At 38.3% G+C, this 20,011-nt stretch overlaps 1 protein-coding gene across 5 annotated transcripts in view; it reads right to left on the bottom strand.

Moving 5' to 3' along the window:
• CDKAL1 (CDKAL1 threonylcarbamoyladenosine tRNA methylthiotransferase) overlaps window positions 1–13,785 on the bottom strand; it is a 657,675-nt gene extending 643,890 nt beyond the window's left edge. For 3 of the 5 annotated variants that reach the window (XM_087438080.1, XM_014788718.2, XM_087438079.1), the window contains exons 1-4: window positions 13,696–13,785; window positions 12,867–12,910; window positions 4,370–4,544; window positions 2,736–2,848 (exon numbers count right to left, since the gene is read on the bottom strand). In XM_087438080.1, the coding sequence (XP_087294206.1) occupies window positions 2,736–2,848; window positions 4,370–4,539 (283 nt within the window). In that variant the 5' untranslated portion in view covers window positions 4,540–4,544; window positions 12,867–12,910; window positions 13,696–13,785. Of the gene's footprint in view, window positions 1–2,735; window positions 2,849–4,369; window positions 4,545–12,866; window positions 12,925–13,695 lie in introns of all 5 variants that reach the window. The other 2 variants (XM_087438077.1, XM_087438078.1) reach the window with 2 other exon arrangements.
• Window positions 13,786–20,011: the final 6,226 nt, after the last annotated feature.

The following is a 20,011-nucleotide window of genomic DNA, read 5'->3' as shown; positions in this document are numbered from 1 at the left end:
AATTTCAAGTATATACTCACATAATCTCTCTTTCTCCCAAACAGTAAAAATATCTACTATTGGCAATTGAGAGCTAATTTTTAATTTCTCTGTATATCGTTTTCAATAATCTCTGTGTACTTTATAATCTATATTTTATACTTATTCTATACCAATTAAGTGAAAATATTTTAGGTCTACATTTCATTAATAAAACATTATAAATTATTAAGCAATAATAATTTTTATAAACTCCCACTATGCCACAATAAGGAAAGAGACTACTGGCATAGGTAATCCAGAAATTATTGATATCATATATATAATCTAAATACAAAATCTGTAGATATTTTCTTAAATATTTTACAGAAGCTAATAGTGTTCATATTTCCTGAGCCTAGAGCACCTAGACAAGTGTGTAACGTAGTCCTACAGTATGCTGCATGCAAGCCAGACTAGAATTAAAAACTGACTATGAATTTCTAAAGTGGGGACAATCAACAGTATATAAGATTAATACAAATATATACAAATAATGCAAGTATATGAAAGTAATACACTACATTAATAAGAAAAATAAATTTCACATTCAAGTGATTACTTCCTTAACACTCCCTTTTCACTATTCCCAAATAAGAAGCCAAAATTAGGTGTACACAACAAAGCTTAATATTCTTGTGTAAACACATCAGGACTGTAATTTTACATACAAGAGTACTGTTATAAGACCAAACACAAACTGCTAATGGACTAAAATTTAAATTAAAATGTGTTAGATATTTAATATTCAAGGACAACTCAAGCTCTGATTTTTTCTAATGTTTTAGGAAACTATCTTAAAGGTTATTTTCTTAATACTCAAACTGCACCATCAGAATGTGTTAAGGCAAGCCCAAGCTAAATTATACTAAAAATTACTAATGAACACAGAGAAGTAATTCTAAAAGCATATTTTCAGTACTTTGACCTAAAGAACAAAAGTATTAAGATTGATTTTGCTGTCTAAAGAATAAGCATCAAAAACAGAGTTAATAACATGCTCATTTAGCTGCTGAAGGAAACAATACTATGAAAGGAATAATTTTCAAATCCCTCCCAATCCTAGCATGCTATCTTGAAGCTAGGACTTGTCAATGACACATGCAAAGGCAACTGTGAGGTACAGAACAGGGGTAAAGAGCAGCGTTTTAGAGTGACAGAGACTTCACTGCCTCTATGATTTAAAGTAAGACACAACCTCTCCATCCTCACTTATGAGGCAGGGATGCCAATATTTCCTCCTATCACGAGAACCAAGCAATATAACACATATAAAGCACTGGGCCAGTGCCTGTCACAAAGCATTCAAAGTATGGTCCCATTTAATATACATACAGACAGACACAGTAATAGATATAGACATGTGTATGTGCCAGTTAGTATATATACATATTTTCCAGCTCAGTCCACTGAGAGGACCTACAAGCACTGACACTTCACGGTGGCAATGAGCACACCTAGTGCCCAGATCTCTGGTCCAGTTCTAAACACCACTCTCCTAATGAAAGGGATCAAGACTCCTCAGAAAAGTGGTTGCTTCCAAGGCCAGGGAAGGGAAAATATGAGACTAGAACATCTTGTGGCACCAGAAAATAAGAAAGTCTCAAAAAAGAATGGGGGCACGTTGGGAAGACACAGGAGCCAGCCTGAACCAGGTCCTATGACCAAAGCTGGAACAATATAAGCAGCAAAATAAATAATGATAGTATTGGACTAGAACCCACAGAATAAAATAAATATCCATGAGTCCATACTGATAATAATAAGTAAAATGGGGGAGAAAGGATAGCTCTTCCTCACAGAAAAACTCCAAGTTATAAACGTGGAAGAAAAGAAAACAGAAAATCATCATTAAGTAAACAGTACAGTAATAACTGTTGCAAACAAGATCCACTGACGGATACTAAAACTATCAGACACTAAAATTAATAGGCAAAATGTTGAGCAGAAACAGTATTTATTACTTACAATGAGAAAAACAGTAACTTCACTGTGGAGAAATGAGGCAGACAAGGGTTATTACATTAGTAATAAGATACACTGACATCATGAACCCCTTGAATGATGCACTGAAAAAGATACAATATTACTTCTGTGCTCTTCTTGCCCAAGATGCATACATAACTTTATTCTAATCATGAGAAAACATTAGACAAACCCAAGCTGAGGGACATTCCACAAAATAATCGGTTTTCTTCACAAGTGTCAAGGTCATAAAAGACAAAAAAAAAAAATGGAGAAACCAGCACAGAATGGAGGAGACTAAGGACACATTACAAATTAAAAGTAAGGTGAGACCCTAGATTGGATCCTGAACAGGAAAAGGACGTAAATGGGAAATCTGGCAAAATTCAAATAAGATCTGTAGTTTAGACAACAGTATTGTGCTAATATTGATTTCTTGGTTTATTAGTTATACTCTAGTTACGTAAGCTGTCAATATTAGGGGAAGCTAGGTGAAAGGCATATGCGAACTCTGGTAATTTTAATACTTTTTTGTAAGTCTAAACTTATGTTAAAATAAAATTGTTTAAAGTTTTTTTAAAATATGATACCCATAGTTATCTAGACAATGTATACTAGCTATCATTTTATTCTGCCTTAAAATCATTAAGTTATGCTAAAATATCCTTTAACTGCTGAAGCTAGAATACATATCTCTAAAAAATTTAGCTTGGAAAAATTTAATCAATATAATACATTACAGATCTCATTACCTGTAATTTTATATCCATAAGCAGCTAGTTGTCCAGCCATATATTCTCCATCTGAATTATTATGAGAACAACCCCATGTTCGTATCCAAATTTTCTGTATGCCAGGAATAGTGCTATTAAACAATCAATAAAAAAAAAAGTAAGTCTCATTAAGGGATTTTTAAAATAAAAAGCACTAGATGATCTCTGGGCATATCAAGCAAAAGCAGACTCAACTGCAATCCATTTGCAGCTATTCGTTAAACGCACCAACTTAATCCACAACCTGTTGTTACACCAAAAGTCTAATACCAAGATAAAATAATCACAGAATTCTAAGAAGCTGACTCTCTACATAAAAAGCATCTCCCTTTTCTCTGAACTGCATTTTAACTTCAACACTATTAACAAAATACCACTAAGTTCAACACTTAGAAAGATACAAACAAACAACAGCAAAGAAAATAGTTTTAGCAGCAACAGCAAATAAAGAAAAATTAAGTACATCCAAATGCTCACAGACTCCTATACAGTAGTTACAATCTTTATTTTATAACTTACAGATATAAACAACTGAATCAAAAGGAAAAAGTGTCACCTATGGCATAACTACAAGTACTTCATATATAAAAACAGGGATCTAAAAACATAATAATTTTAGGAAGGAAAAAAATGACTTCCAACTTCCATTGCCCTAACAGTTTATAATTACACAGAAATTACCTTAAGGACATGTTCAGGACAAATTTGATAAACTTCAGACATTAAAATATAAGCAAATTTTAAATTCATAAATTTTAAAAGCTTAATAATCCAAACAAAATAATCAAGTATATTAAAACTTTCAACTTATTAGATAAACAAACATAGGCCTATTAAAACTATCCAACTGCATAATCCTTTCTGGCTAGGTTGTATTAGAATTTCACTAAACTATAGACCTAATATAACAGTGTAAACAAGCATAATAATTTATTTGTGCCCAATGCCTTTAGCTGATCCATAAGTATTTGTAAATTTGCTAAGACAAATCAAATGCCCAAACCACCACTGTCTCATAAATCACAAATTCCAGCAAAAATTTTAATTTGGAAGTAACAGAGAATCACATACCAACTATAAAGAGATCCTGGGAGTAGGGGATGTCTATTTTTGGGCAAAATGCTGTCCTAGGTCCTACGCCTTCAAGGAGCATACGATTTGACATCTTTTTCTTTTTTAACCAATTACTTTGCTAAATTTAAAACAATCAAGTAAAACAATAAATCTACAGGGGCCGGCCTGGTGGCACAAGCAGTTAAGTGCGCACATTCCGCTGTGGTGGCCCGGGGTTCGCCGGTTCGTAACCCGGGCGCGCACCGACGCACTGCTTGGCAAAGCCATGCTGTGGTGGCATCCCATATAAAGTAGAGGAAGATGGGCATGGATGTTAGCCCAGCGCCAGCCTTCCTCAGCAAAAAAAGGAAGATTGCCAGATGTTAACTCAGGGCCGATCTTCCTCACAAAAAAAAATAATAAATAAATAAATAAATCTACATATTTCCTTCCAAAAATTCAAAGATTTAAAAAAAGACATCATATATATCACATAGACCAGAAGTGCCAGCTTCTCCCTTGGTACAAAACTGAATATAATTTCAAAGAAAAAAGCTTACCTATCACTTGGTGGACTATCTTCCTCTTCCAAATACTTGTGAGTATTTCGCTTTCGCACCTTTGGAACAACGTGCTTTCTTGCAAAATGCCTATCTTGTGGCTTTGAATCTTCCTGCGACACAATATCTTCTATGTCATCCAGCAGTGTATCACAGGATGCAGAAGGCATCTTCTCTGTCACATAAAAAAGTTATAAATGATACAAGCTTGAGTCCCTCAAAAAATCTGTTTAACCTAGTATCACCTATAAAATATTCTTGCCAAACTTGAATCTAATAAAGCCTTTAGATTTAACTTCAAATTTACAGAAAATGCAGCACATAAAGAAACACAAGGAAACAATCAGACAAATTCTAATGATAGTGGGACATTCCAAGGTTTAACTGGAACTATTTCTTCAACAAATCAATATCACGGAGAAAAAACAGGAGAGGAACTGTTCGAGATTAAAGGAGACTTAAAAGCATGACAACTAAATACAATTCATGCTCTTGATGAGATCTTATTTTGTCCAATCAGCTGTAAGACATTTTGGGAACAACTGGGGAAATCAGAATATGAACTGCATATTAGATAATACCAGGATATTACTACAAATCATTAGAATATTGATATAAAGTACTGTCCTTATGTTTAAAAATCTTATTTTTAGAGATATATACTGAATATTTCGAGGTGAAATGTCATTATGTCTATAATTTACTTTAAAACAATAAAAAAGGGCTGGCCCCGTGGCTTAGCGGTTAAGTGGACGCACTCTGCTGCTGGCGGCCCAGGTTCGGATCCCGGGCGCGCACCGACGCACCGCTTCTCCGGCCATGCTGAGGCCACGTCCCACATACAGTAACTAGAAGGATGTGCAGCTATGACATACAACTATCTACTGGGGCTTTGGGGGGAAAAAATAAAAATAAATAAAATCTTTAAAAAAACAATAAAAAATAGATTAAGACATAGGAGAAAACATTTATAACTTTTAAATCTAGGAAACAGATATGTTGGTGTTCATTATTCTGTTCTACTTTCCTGAATGATCAAAATTTTTAGGGTCGGCCCGTGGCTTAGCGGTTAAGTGCGTGCACTCCGCTACTGGCGGCCCGGGGTTCGGATCCCCGGCACGCACCGCACCGCCGCACCGCTTCTCCGCCGTGTCCCACATAAAGCAACTACAAGGATGTGCAGCTATGACATACAACTATCTACTGGGGCTTTGGGGGAAAAATAAATAAATAAAAAATTATAAAATTTTTATAATTAAGAAAATGTGGACACAGCTTCCAGGAAGATAGAATAGACATACTTTTCCCTACCCCTCCTGTTAAGTACAACTAAACCCTGGACATTATATATAAAAGAAACATAAGAAGACTCTGAAAGGTAGAGATAAGGCAGACTGGCTAAGGACCTTGCAACAACCTGACTAAGTCTTCAGAGAATTATGCTGAGTGAATAGAGCCAACCCCAAAAGGTTACATACTGTATTACTACATTTCTGTAACATATTTGAGATTGAAATAAGAATTATAGAAATGGAGAACATAGTGGTTGTCAGGGATTAAGGAGAGGACAGGATGGGAGGAAAGTGACTATAAAAAGGCAACGTGAAAGATCCTTGTGGTGATGGAAATGTTCTATATCCTGACCATATCAATGTCAACATCCTGGTTGTGATACTGTATTACAGTTTTGCAAGATGTTATCATTGGTGGAAACTGGGCAAAGTGTACAGCATCTATAAAAACTATCTAGAAAGAAAAAGAAAATGTACTTGAGTACATGTACAAATAGTCTACTACTAATACTATGTCCAGACATGAAGCAAGTGCTTCACAGGGGCATCTCATTAACCATTCACAACTCTATGAGGTAGGTGGTGTTAATATCCTCACTTTAAAGTAATCTGAAACACAGAGAAGCTAACTTACCCCAAAGAAGCACAAAAAAGATTCCATGTGAGATAAGCACAAGCCCATATGCTGTTCGGTACTCTACTGCCTACTTAATGTATATATACTGACTGACCACTGTTGTGCATCTGGGTCACCTAAACCAGTGTTAAGGATCTCTGAGTCTCCATTGGAGTGTTAAGACTCTCCATTGGTCTCAAGCCTTTCTGATTACTTTCCTTCTCTTCATATGCCAGATTCCCATCTTTCCATTAACTACTTTCAACTAACAGAGTGGCTTCCAGCCAGGCTCATTTTGGGCCCTTTGCTGTTAATGTACTCTTTACAACTATGACAAATTATGCCCTGTAAATCAGACAAACCTGTGTTCAAATCTCAGCTAGCTTTACATTGTTAGTAAGAGCAAAAGATTAGAAAGAATCTAAAGGACAATCAACCAAGGACTGATTGGTGGGACTGTCAATCACAGGCCTCCTCTTTCCCTAGACACAGGAATGGGGCATTTGACCCAATCCTGTCAGAGTAACCCACCCTCCCGGCCACAGTGATTGGTTCAGGGTTGGACATGACAAGCCCAGCCAATCAGAATCATCACAAGGACTTCTATGCCAGAGGTAACAAGAAATGGCTTCTCTTTTCACTAAAGTGGCTAAGTTGGGAGGACGTCAACTTGAGGATGCTGGAGGCCATCTTGCCTGTCACAGGGCTGAAGCCTACCTAAGGAATAAAACCTAATAAGAGCTGGAGAGATAAAGAGCCATACTGACATTATTTGAGCACCTGGATCTAACCAATGCCTGAAGCCAAAAGCTGCCCTGCCCTGGCTAGTCATGTGAGCCAATAAATTCCCTCTGAGGCTTAAATTAGTTTGAGCTGGGTTTTCTGCTCTTGCAAACAAGAGCCCTGGGGCCAACTCACCAAACTAGGTAAGGTGAAATGAACTAGGTGACTCTTTCTCAAATTGGTTTTATTTACTTGAGGTATTAATTATCAGTGAAAAAAACGGTTTTCCGTGGTCAAATAAATTTAGGAAATCCTGCCTCCTTGCAGATTCCCAGTATGCATTAGTAGAGCAAAACTGTGAAGAACTGCAGTGAAGAAACTTAAAATTCGTTTATATTAAGAATTTTCTCAAAATTAATTTCTCACAGATCTCCTCTTAACGAGGCTAAAGATAGTACTGAAAACAGAAAGCTTGAATGAAACAGACCCTCAGATCCCCTCCCACATCCTGCACAGACGGATGACTTCCTTCTTTTATCAGGAAATGGTTCTTTGCCCATGTACTCTGCCTACCAACCCGTTACTATGAATAACTGTCCACCCTCCCCAAGGACAATCCTTCTACTCTGACCTGCTCAAGCACAGAACTCCAGCAATGCTCCCTCCTCCCCCACCATCACTAACTGTCTCTCTACTGAATCATTACTATCTGGACATAAACATACTGTTATTTCTCCCATTTAAAAAACAAAAACCTTATCTTAATCCCACTTCCTCCACTTATTATCTCCATCACATTTTTCTCCTTTAAAGGAAAACTCCTTACAAGAGCTGTCTACACTTACAGTGTCTGATTTCCCCCTCCCATTCTCTCACGACCAGGCTTCCACCTCCACCACTCCATTAAAATTGCCTGTCATGATTTCAACGAATCTCAACAATACATATAACGATCAATTCTCAGTCATCTTATCTGACCCCATCTGCAGCATCTGACACTATTGAACATTCCCTCCTTAAGCTATTTCCTTCACTGGCTTCCAGGACACCACACTTTCCAAGTTCTCCTCCTACCACATTAGCCACTCCCCAAGTCTCCTTTGCTGCTTCCTCCTCATCTCTCCAACTTCTCAATGTTGGAATGCCCCTATGGCTCTGTTACAGGACTTCTTCTCTTCTCTAGTTACAGACATACCCTAGGTGATCTCATCCAGTCCTGTGGCCTTGAAATACCAACTATATGCTTATATAACCAGCCCCCGTCCTCCCCTGAACTTCAGACTCACACGTCCAACTGCCTAGTCAACATTCCTGTTTAAGTGTCTAGTAGTTATTTCACACTTAAAAAGTCAAAAACAGAACTCTTCATCCTCTCCCCAACTTACCCCACACAAAACCACCAACACCACACCAGATCCTCCTACAATTCTCCCCATCTCACTCCCAACCTTCTACCAGCTCCAGCCAAAAATCCTTGAATCATCCCTGACTCCTTTCTTTCCTTCACCCTAAATCCAATCCACCAACAAAATCCTGTTGGCTCTATCTTCAAAATATATTCAGAATCTGACTATTTCTGACCATACCCCACTGTTATATTCTTTGTCCAAAACAACACCAACTCTTGCCTGGACTACTGCCATAGTCAGTCTCCCTGCTTCTACCATTAATTCCCGAAGGACGTTTTCAGCACAGAAGCCAGGGATCCCTTTAAAACCTAAGCTCATCTCAAGCTTCTGATCAAAACCTGCCAGTGGTATTCCATCTCAGAGTAAGAAGACAAAATCACTACAAAGTTCTGCAAGGGCATATATATAATCAGCTTCCTGTTACCTCTCTGACCCTATTTCCTACCACTCTCCCCTCTCACTGGACTTGGCCACACAGGCTTCCTTGCCAGTTCATACCCATCATCTCAGGGTCTTACTCTCAGTTCATACGCACTCATCTCAGGGTCTTATTCTTGCCTGGAATGCCTTCAAGCCCCTCAGGACTTGATTCAAATGCCACCAGTGAGGCCTTTCTAAGCAACTCCCACCTCACCACATACACACACACTTCCTATCCCCCTTCCCCGCCGTGTTTTCTTACCACAACATTTCTTACCACTGCTTAGATGTTTTCATTATTTTGTTACTGTCTCTCTCTTTCTACTAGAATATATACTTAGTGAGGGAAAGGTTCTTGTGTGCTTTATCCCAGGTGGTACTTAGAACTATGTTTAGCACACTGCTAGTTCTCAATAAATATTTTTTACTGTAGCCTACCCAGTCTAACAAGATATGGCTCCTAGCTACTCCCTCTGCCACCTCCCACTCTGTCCCAACTGTACTAACCTTTTAGATATTCTCTGAGTGTGCCAAACTAGTTTCTGACTCAGGGGCCTTCACAGTTGCTATTCCTCTGCCTGGAATATCATCCCCCAGATATTTGTATGGCTTGCTGCCTACGTATCTACTCAAATAACACCTCCTCGGAGAGGCCTTTACTAACCACCATATCTAAAATAACCACACACTAACCAAGCATCCCCACACTCTCTCACTAACCTCTAATCCTGCTTTATACGTCATTTCTCTTCATAGCACTTACCCACCTGATGCCATACATATAACTGCATCTGTCTTTCTCATTACAGTGTAAGCTCTATAAGTAGAAAAGGCATTATCTCTTTTTCACCACTGTATCTACAACACCTATAACAATGTCTAGCATATAGCAAGCAGGCTCACAATATTTGTTGACTAAATGAATGAATGAATAAATGAACAAAAACCTTGTTTAAGCTGAATTTGGCTAGTCTTTCTATAACATAGGAGGAAATTCTTACACTGGGTAGGAAGCTGAAGTATTCAATAGTGAATAATCACTATTATTCTACAACATAATTAAGATCAGTGAGAAAGGCTAAGACCGGGTAGTGCCTTTGAAGGCTACTAAAGAACTACTAAAGGATTATAAATTGAATAACACATTAAAAGCCATATTTTTTTTAAATTACACAATTTTTACATCCCATACACAATTGTATATGGATCCACTGAAGGAAAACAGAATGGAGGAAGAAAGATGAGAGGGGTCTGCTGCAGTAGACAGAGAGCATCATAGTTAGGGAAGTAAGGAACATAGCTAAGCCTCTCATTTTACAAAACTGAAGTTCAGAGAAGCTAAAAGATTGGTACATTAATAGAGCTAGAATTAGGACCTAGGCCTTCTCTCAACTCCAAGTTCTCTCCACTATGGCTCTGCCTCACTGGCAAAGCACAAACAATGCAAGAGGCTAATGCGACCCTAATAAATACATTCCAGAAAAAAATGGGCAAAGGAAAAACAGGCAACTCAAGAAATGCAAATAGCCAATAAGCATAGGAATCAATGTGCAACCACACTAATAGGAAGTGTTTAAACAACAAATTATCTTTCATCTACCCCAATGATAGAAAAAGACTGACAAAAACCCTATCGTTAGCTGAAAGTATGATAAAACTGCCTTCTGGAAGGCAATCTGGCAATACATATCAACCTTTAAAATAGACATATCCTGTGACCCAGCAATTCTATTTCTAGAAATTCACTCTAGGAAGACAAAGGAGACAACTATAACATAATGCAGAGGTTCCTAAACCTGGCTGCATGTCATAAGCACCTGAACAATCTCACTCATCTCTATTAACAAAGTTTTTACTTCCAACAAACTGGTAGAGGGAACTGTTAGCCCTCAGAAATTTTTTAAATAAATGAATAATAAGGAAATGAAAGTTTGACACTAAAAGGAAAGCAAGACAATAGTTAAATGGAACAACAGGATCATAAAAAGTTCTTTCTCAAAGGTAGAGGAAATCAAGTTTGATCAAGGGAATAAAAACAGAGTCAGTGAAAACGGAGATATTGAAAACGATGAAAAGAAAAAAGAATGCAACATCCTACAGTAGTGTTACTTTCCTAAGTGATTTATTAGGAGAGCTTTTATAATATCAAATACCCGGGTCCCATTCTGAATTAGAATCTCCAAGAGTAGAACTTAAGGACGTGAACTTAAAACCTGCCCAGGTGACTCCACTAAACATCCCTGATTGAGAACCACCGTTCTCCTACAGCAGGGGTTCTCAATCTTGAGTGCTCACTATATCTACCTGAGGAGCTTTTGAAACTTACCAATAATTGAGCCCCAGACTAGTTGAATCAATCTCTGGGAACAGAGCCTGGGCATCAACTTTGTTTTTTTAAACCTTCCAGTAATTCTCATGTGTGTAGCCACAGTTGTGAACCAAAGTCTTACACCAGTAGTTTTCACAGTGTGGTTCCCAGATCAGCACGATTAGCATCACTGGGGAACTTGTTAGAAATAAAAATTCTTGGGCCTCACTCTAGACCTACTGAATCAGATATTCTGAGTAAAGCCAAGTAACCTTTAACGAGCTTTCCAGGTGATTTTGATGTGCATTAAAGTTTAATAATCACTGTCCTAGAGTTACTCTTTCATAAAATCATCTAGATTGCCTGTCAAAAACACATTACCTGGTCAGCTGATTTTCAACAAGGGTGCCAAGAAAATTCAATGAGGGGGGAAGAACAGTCTTTTCAATAAACTGTGCTGGAACAACTCGATAGTCACACGTGATGAAAGAAGTTGGAGCCCTACCTCCCATCACATAAAAAAATTAACTCAAAATGGATCATAGACCTAAATTGAAAAGCTAACACTATAAAACTCATAGAAGAAAACATAGGTGTAAAACTTCACGATGTTACACCAAGCACTGGTTTCTTAGTTATAACACCAAAAGCATAAGCAACAAAAGAAAAAAGACTGGACTTCATTAAAACCAAAAATTTTTATGCTTCAAAGGACACCATCACGGGGCGGCCCCATGGCTTAGCGGTTAAGTGCGCGCGCTCCGCTACTGGCGGCCCGGGTTCGGATCCTGGGCGCGCACCGACACATCGCTTGTCCGACCATGCTGAGGCCGCGTCCCACACACAGCAACTAGCAGGATGTGCAACTACGACATAGAACTATCCACTGGGGCTTTGGGGAGAAAAAGGGAAGAAAAGGAGGAGGATTGGCAATAGATGTTAGCCCACAGCCAGTCTTCCTCAGCAAAAAGAGGAGGATTGGCATGGATGTTAGCTCAGGGGTGAGCTTCCTCACAAAAAAAAAAAAGGACACTATCAAGAAAGTGAAACGACAATTCAAACAATGGGAGAAAATATGTGCAAATCATATGTCTAATAAAAGTCTAGTATCAGAATACAATAAACAACATAACTCAACAATAAAAAGACAAACAACCCTATATAAAATATGAGCAAAACACATGAACAGACCTTTTTCCAAAGAAGACATACAAGTGGCCAATAAGCACAAGAAAAGACATTAACCCTATCAGCTATCAGGGAAATACAAATCAATACCACAAGATACCACTTCACACCCACTAGGATGGCTATAATCAAAAAAATAATAACAACTTTGACAAGGATGTAGATTAAATCATCCAGAGAGAAAGAGAAAAGGGTACAGGACCAAGCCTTGAGGAATTCCATTTTAAATGCCTAACAGAAGAGAACCAGCCTATAATGGAGACCAAGAAGCAGCCACCAGAGGAAAAAATCAGTGGGTTATAGAATGCAACCAGAAGAGAGCAAGTCAAAGATGCAGACAAGGTCAGTGCTGCTGAATGTAGACGAAAAGTTAAGTAAAATGAATGACAAGGTCTCTTAGTTTTAGTGATATGGCATGATATAGAGATCATGGTGTTTCCACACGATGGTGGCAAAATTATCAAGAAATTAGGCTACCTTTCTGAACGTTCTAATGTGTGACATGTCACTCAAACATAAAAGCTTTAAAATAAATGAGTACCTTGATTATCTCCAATTGGTCTCAAATCCTCTTGAAAGATAAGTCTGGAAAATAAAAACTGATTAGAAGAAGCAAGCTCGCAACAAGTTCACAAAACCTCAGTAAGGACTCTTTAACTACCTAAAAGGGATTAGACTCCATAAAAGACTGCTTTACAGCAAGATTAATGATGTTCTTGACTACTTCCAATTTCTTATTGATTAGGACAGGTGTGTTGACATCTGCCCTATTTGCCAGGACTGGGATCCAGCGTCTGGCTATAGTAATAAATACTAGGCAGCACTACAACACGTCTGTGTGATTCAACTAAGACCGACTACAAAACACGAATAAGGCAACGAGATAGGTATCCAGATCACCTTCCACCCGAAAAACACGTGTCGCCCCGAGATTCAGAGAAAGGCTCTATGAGTAAACGAGAACGAAAAGTGAAAAAACAAGACACCTGCTCTTCTGGCCAACTTCAGTTTAAATTCTTGCGATACAACTCTGTGAAAGCTACAGAACTGCGACAGCCTTGTCCCGTCCCACAAATTCGCTAACGGAGAAAGTGGGAGAACGAATAAAGTTCGATTCGACAATAAAGAACGAGATCCCTTAATACTCCTTACAGTCCTGCAGGACCTAAGGCCAACGACCCTGTCCTCACTCCCTGCCTCCAGTTCCCCCATCCCAGCTGGCAAGTCCCCTTTTAACTGCGAACCAGCAAACGGCCCGAGAAAGATTGAAACTGGGGAAACAAGGCTCCGCCATAAAAGGAGCTCTGGCCACACTCTGCCCCACACTGATCCACCCGCTACCCTTACCCAGTAGTTGGGAAATAACAAACCAGTTCCAAGCAAGAGAATCCACACGCCACTCTCCGGAAACTGCAGACTTCAGATGGAGCTCGCCATGACACGTACGACCCGCCACGTCTATTTACGCATGCTCGGCGACGGTGGCCCGGAGAGATCAAATTGCATCACTGCTCAAAGTGCGAGTGCAGGTTTAACTAATTTAGGAATGATTACGCTTACAGTTCCTCTGGTTGCGAGAGGTAAAATACACTCCCAACACCCCGGGTTCTTAGAATTGCTTAATAGCTAACTTCTGCTGAGCTCTTACTGTGTGTCAGGCGCTGTGTTAAGCACTGTACATAAACATTATTTCCCGACTTATTTAGTATTACTACTCTTATTTTACAAAAGAGGAAAACCAGGAGTGTAAGTACTTGCCCACAGGTACTCTGCTATTAGTAACCGTCCTCGTGCCGAATCCAACTTTAACCTACTCCCAAAGAACCTGCTCTTTTCATTACATTTTACTAGCTTTCTCTCCTTTTGTGAAATGAGGTCGTATTAGAGGAGAGAGTAGAAAAGGTAAAGAATAGTTGGATTAAATTTAATATAGACAGTTTAACACGGAGCGAGTTTTTTTTTAATGCTTAGCGGTTTAGCAGAGAAGGAGAACTTTCATGAAGTTTACTGATTCTGACCTGGTTGCCTTACATGTGTTATCTCGCTTTATTATTCTTTACCCCAGACACTGTATTTAACCTTGTTTTTGGGAAGAGCATCTCCACTTCAAAAAGTGAAGACAGTAGACCATGAACACGACGTTAGAAATCATGAGCTTTATGCCTGACTCTGGGTTTCATAGTGATTTGGGGCAATTGCCTTATTTTGTAAATGCCTTTCCTACTGTAATTCCTTGTAATGAAAATGCTACCCTTTGCTCATCCATATCCATAAAAAAAATCTAAACTGTGGCGTAGGCTTCACTGCAGTCCTTACCCAGCTGAATTAGAATTGTACGTATATGTTGCCCCATCTCTTTCGCTAGACCGAAAGTAGGCCCTGGGTTATCTTCTTCATGGTTGTAATCTCACTGCCTAGCACATAATCTTGCGCTTAACCTCTCAATAAACAAATGTTGAATGAATGAATGACTCCACCCCTTTTCCCCAAGATTATGTTCAATTAAAGAAATTTTATTGAGTGCACATCACATGACCTCAAGCACTGTGCTGGATGCTGGAGCTGCAAAGGAGAAAAGACAGCTCTCTACCGCTATTTCAGCTACTTCAAGGATATAGTTTCAGCAGAGAATAGCAATCACTATGGAAGATGAATGCATGGGGACCTGTGAAGCACAAAGGAAGGTTCCTGCTCTTACGTGAGGAGGTCAAGACTTCGTGCAGGGTTGAAGTAAGGAAAAGGACGAAGGTATTCCAGGCTGGGGAGACAGTGAGAGCAAATGCATGGAGGCCTGAAACTATAAATTATTGTTCATTATAAAAGCAAAAACAGTGAAGTTGGGTGATGGTAGAGAAGGCTGGAGAGGGAAAGTGCAGAGACCAGATTAAGGTGAGCCTTGTTTGCTCAAATAAAGACATTAGATCAAATCCCAGATGTATTAGATAGCGTGAAAGTGTCTGAGCAGATTATTATCTCAGGAGGAGAGGTTTGAGGACAACGCTTCAGACGTGAAGAAATAATGAAAGCCTAAATTGAGTTGATAGCTGTGAGGAATGGGAAAATGAGAAGGGAGGAAATTTTTAATCTAAATTATTTGAAAAGCCAGTGACCCTATCTCTAGGAATTTGTCTTACAGAAATGCTCACTGTTACACAAAATGACATATGTGCCGGATTCTTTGAAACATTGATTGTGATAGCAAAGACTGGAAACCCTCTCTGGCTTTTCAATGGGGATTGGTTAAATATATTTATGGTACCTATACAGTTCCTAAAAACTAACAGAGTTGCTTTTACTGCAGTATCCGAGACATTCTAAAGTGGAAAAACAAAGTTGCAACATAGTGTATACAATGCTTGGGTATAATTATTGGAATATACTTATATATATATATAGTATCTCTGGTAGGATATGTAAATAACTGGTAATGGGGCTGTCTCCGGGAAAAGGAATTGAGTGGCTACAGGAAGATTTCCTTTTCCCTGTATACCATTTTGTACCTTTTATTTTTGTACCATGCAAATATATTATTTATTCAAAAAATAAATGGATACATTTTATAGTTAAAATTAAAATGACATTTGATAATTTATAATTTACTGGTTTATCTGTTACATTGTAGTGTTGAATTCTGATTTTCCCTTGCACGAGTATTTAAATTTTAAATCTTTTTTATTGTGGTGTGTGTATATACATATATATATACATATATAGCATAAAATTTACCATTTTAACAATTTGTGTGTGTGTGTGTGTGTGTGTGTGTGTGTGTGAGGAAGATTAGGCCTGAGCTAACATCAGTTGCCAATCCTCCTCTTTTTGCTGAGGAAGATTGGCCCTGGGCTAACATCCGTGCCCATCTTCCTCTACTTTAAATGGGACGCCGCCACAGCATGGCTTGACAAGCGGTGTGTTGGTGTGTGCCCAGGATCCGAAGCGTGCAAACTTAACCGCTGTACCACTAGGCAGGCTCCCCATTTTAACAATTTTTAAGTGTACAGTTCAGTAGAATTGAATACATTCACATTTTTCTGCAACCATCACCATCATCAATCTCCAGAACTTTTTCATCTTCTCAAACTGAAACTCTGTACCCATTAAACAACTCCCTGTTCCTTCTCCCGCCGCCCCTGGTAACCACCATTCTACTTTCTATTTGTATGAATTCGACTACTCTAGGTATCTCATATAAGTGGAATCATACAATATCTGTCCTTTTGTACTGGCTTATTTCACTTAGCATAATGTCTTCAAGCATGTCAATGTTGTAACATGTCAGAATTTCCTTCCTTTTAAAGGCTGAATAATATTCTATTGTATGTATATACCACGTTTTATTTATCAATTTTAAATCTTTATGCTTTGTTTCTCAAGTTAAATTGTAGACTTCATAAGAATAGACACTCTATCTTATTATTGTTTTTTCAGCCCACAATATAATATTAAATGCTTTATAAATGTTTGCTGGTAGACAAACCAACTGGTGTAAACAAAAACACATTAAAAATGCAAGCAGGGGCTGGCAGGGTGGTGTAGTGGTTGAGTTCACGTGCTCCACTTCTTGGCCTGGGGTTCACAGGTTCAGATCCCTGGCTCAGAGATACGCACCACTTATGAAGCTATGCTGTGGCAGGCATCCCACATATTACGTAGAGGAAGATGAGCACGGATGTTAGCCCAGGGCCAATCTTCCTCAGCGAAAAGGGGAGGATTGGCAACAGATGTTAGCTCAGAGCTAATCTTCCCCACCAAAAACAAAACAAAACAAAACAAAAATGCAAGTAAATCTATAAAGTAATAGTAAAAACTAACATTTTTTAAGAACTTACAAATGTGTACCAGGAACCACATTAAGCCCTCTGTGAATTATCAAGTTTATTTATCATAATAACTCTGTAATTCATTCTATAAATTAGAAGTACTATTATTTTTCTCTTATTATTCTCTTTTTACAGAGGAGAAAACTGAAGCTTAGGTAGTCTGACTTCAGTTTTTTTTTAAACAACTCTATATGAATATTTCAGAAGCAAGAAACTGTATACTTTCATTAAAAATGCAAAGTTTCAAATAGAAAAAAACACTGGAGACAAAGAAGAAAATGATGAGAGAAATGTGGAATAAAATCTATAAGCCTACAGAGTGATTAACTCCATTTTTTATGTTAGTCTTTACAGTGAAAATCAAAGAGAAAATGTGGGCAATAATGAAGTTAGAGAACTCACTATTTCAGCCACTAACCAAGAAAGGAAGAATAAAATATGAAAATTATAAAAATTTAAAAACACATATTTTAGAGTAAGCTTATGATCTTAGCAATTAGCCAGTGTACTTATAAATTTTTACCAATCAGTATCTTTTTTATGAGAAATAAATCATGTATTTAATTTACTCTTGAAAAACGATAAGACATTTCTGTGAAATTTTCTGTGTAGAATATTAGGTAAGTTTAGTAGAATTAAATTTAAAATGGATTAATCTATTTCTCATATGAGAGATAAGAAAAGTATAAGTAATGTGTTATCAGTTTTTAAAGTTCAGCAGGTCAATATGTATTATGTGAAAATATTATTATTTGTGTTAGCTTCCCATTACATGTCACAGAAACCTAACTGTAATTTCTTAAGCAAAAAGGATGAGGGGGCACATGAAAATTAATGCTAGACCCAGGAATTTTGATTGGATCTGATTAATTAAGTGTGGGAGTAAATTCCCTAACTGGACACTATACAACTAAAGCAGTGTTTTAGGAAGATTTTTCAGGTGTTGGTTTTCATAAAGGATAAAGGATTGAAAGTAAAGAAATAAGTTAGGGGCCGGCCTGGTGGCATAGTGGTTAAGTTCATGCGCTCCACTTCAGCAGCCTGGGGTTTGCGGTTTCAGATCCCAGGCACAGACTTATACACCCCTCATCAAGCCATGCTGTGGCTGTGTCCCACGTACAAAATGGAGGAAGATTGGCACAGATGTTAGTTCAGCGACAGTCTCCCTTAAACAAAAAGAGGATGATTGGCAACAGATGTTAGCTCAGGGCCAATCTTCCTCACCAAAAAAAAAGAAAAGAAAGGAAAGAAAGAAGTTAGGATGTTATCACAGTAGTCTAAATAAGAAATCAAGAAGAAAAATGGTGACAGTAGAGATAGAGAAAAAGGAAGGGATACAAGAACTATGTCAAAAGAAAATATGCCCCAAATGGGTGAATGCTTCAATGTAGAGGATAAAAGGGAAGGAAATTGATGTTCTTAAATATATTGAAAAAAAGGTCATATAAAAACATCATGTGAAATAAATTAACCTACTGTTGCCTTTGGACTCATGCTGAATTTTCTCCCTGTAATCTCACCACTAGGGGTCAGAGTGCTATACTTCTGTTATCAGCTATTCTATTGTATCAATTTACACAAATTGGTTTGGCTCAATTCTGTAGCTAATTTTATCTTTTCCTTCTCCCACTCTCAGTGTAAGTGGTTTGGGGGCTGTGCCTGTGACCCAGGCCAGAGCAATGAGAGCACCACATTCCTTTGCCACAGGGCAGGTAACCCACACCAGGCCAGAGTGAATTCTGGGCTCTCAGTCAGCCAGGAGAATCTGCCGCTGGAGCCTCCCGGACTACAATGTGGAGAACACCTGCCTGAGACCATAGCTATTTCAAAGGACAGTAGAGTTGGGTGATGAAGGGAGAAATCAATAAGTCCTGAAGACAACTGTAAGCCCCCTACCTGCGGCATGCCTGGAGCTAGGTTTACTTCTGAGCTGTTTAGTTTTGTGAACAAGTAAATTCCCCCTTTTTATCCCTTAAGCTAAATTAAGTGGTTTTCTCACCCTTGCAAACAAAAGAATTTTGGCTAAAATCCTTATTTTTATGTATTCTCTTGATTTTTAAAAAAAATAATTTATATCTGTTGTCTAACTCCCTGATTGCTTATAGGTATCTGTGGGAAGAGACATATGATGTTTTCTCTGTCCTTCAGCAATATATGAATCAATAAATAATAAGCTTATTGAGTCAGAGAATAATATATTTATTGAGTATGTACAGTGTACCAAGGACTGTTCTAAATGCTCAGGAAAAAAAAAACAACAGACCAAGATCTCTGCCCTCTTAAGAGTCTATATACTAGCAGGTAGAGATAGACAATACACAATAAATATGGTATAAATTAAAATTACATTGTGTTCAAAGGTGCTCAAAATGGCCAGAAAAATTGCAACACATTAAGGAGAACAGAGAGTGAAGGCTTGCAATTTTTAAAGATGGTGGTCAGAGTAGGCTCGTTGAGAAAAAGACCTTTAAGCAAAGGCTGGAAAAAGATAAGACAGTTAGCCAAGGAATGTGTGGCAGAAGAGCATTCAAGGAAAAGGGACCAGCCAGTGGAAAGGCTCTAAGGAAGGAGCATGCCTGGCATGTTCAAGAGACAGCAGGAAGATCAGAGTGATTGAATGGAGGGAGTGAGTAATAAGAAAGGAGGGCAGAGAGTGAAGGAAACCAGATCGTGTATGGCCTTGTGGGCCATGGTCAGAACTTTGGCTTTTACATTGAAAGAAATGGGAGCCATTAGAGAGTTATGAGAAGAGGGTCAAGGGGTCAGTTAGAAAGCTGTTGCAATAATCCAGGCAAGCATTGATGGCGTCCTGGACTAGGGAGGTAGCAGTAGAGATACTAAGAAATAGTTAGATTCTGGACACATT

Source organism: Ceratotherium simum, chromosome 13 (genome assembly GCF_057802395.1).
Source record: "Ceratotherium simum simum isolate JZ-2026a chromosome 13, ASM5780239v1, whole genome shotgun sequence".
Lineage (NCBI taxonomy): Eukaryota > Metazoa > Chordata > Mammalia > Perissodactyla > Rhinocerotidae > Ceratotherium > Ceratotherium simum.
Note: the sequence above shows the minus strand (reverse complement) of the source record. Positions and strands in the feature narration are given on the sequence as shown.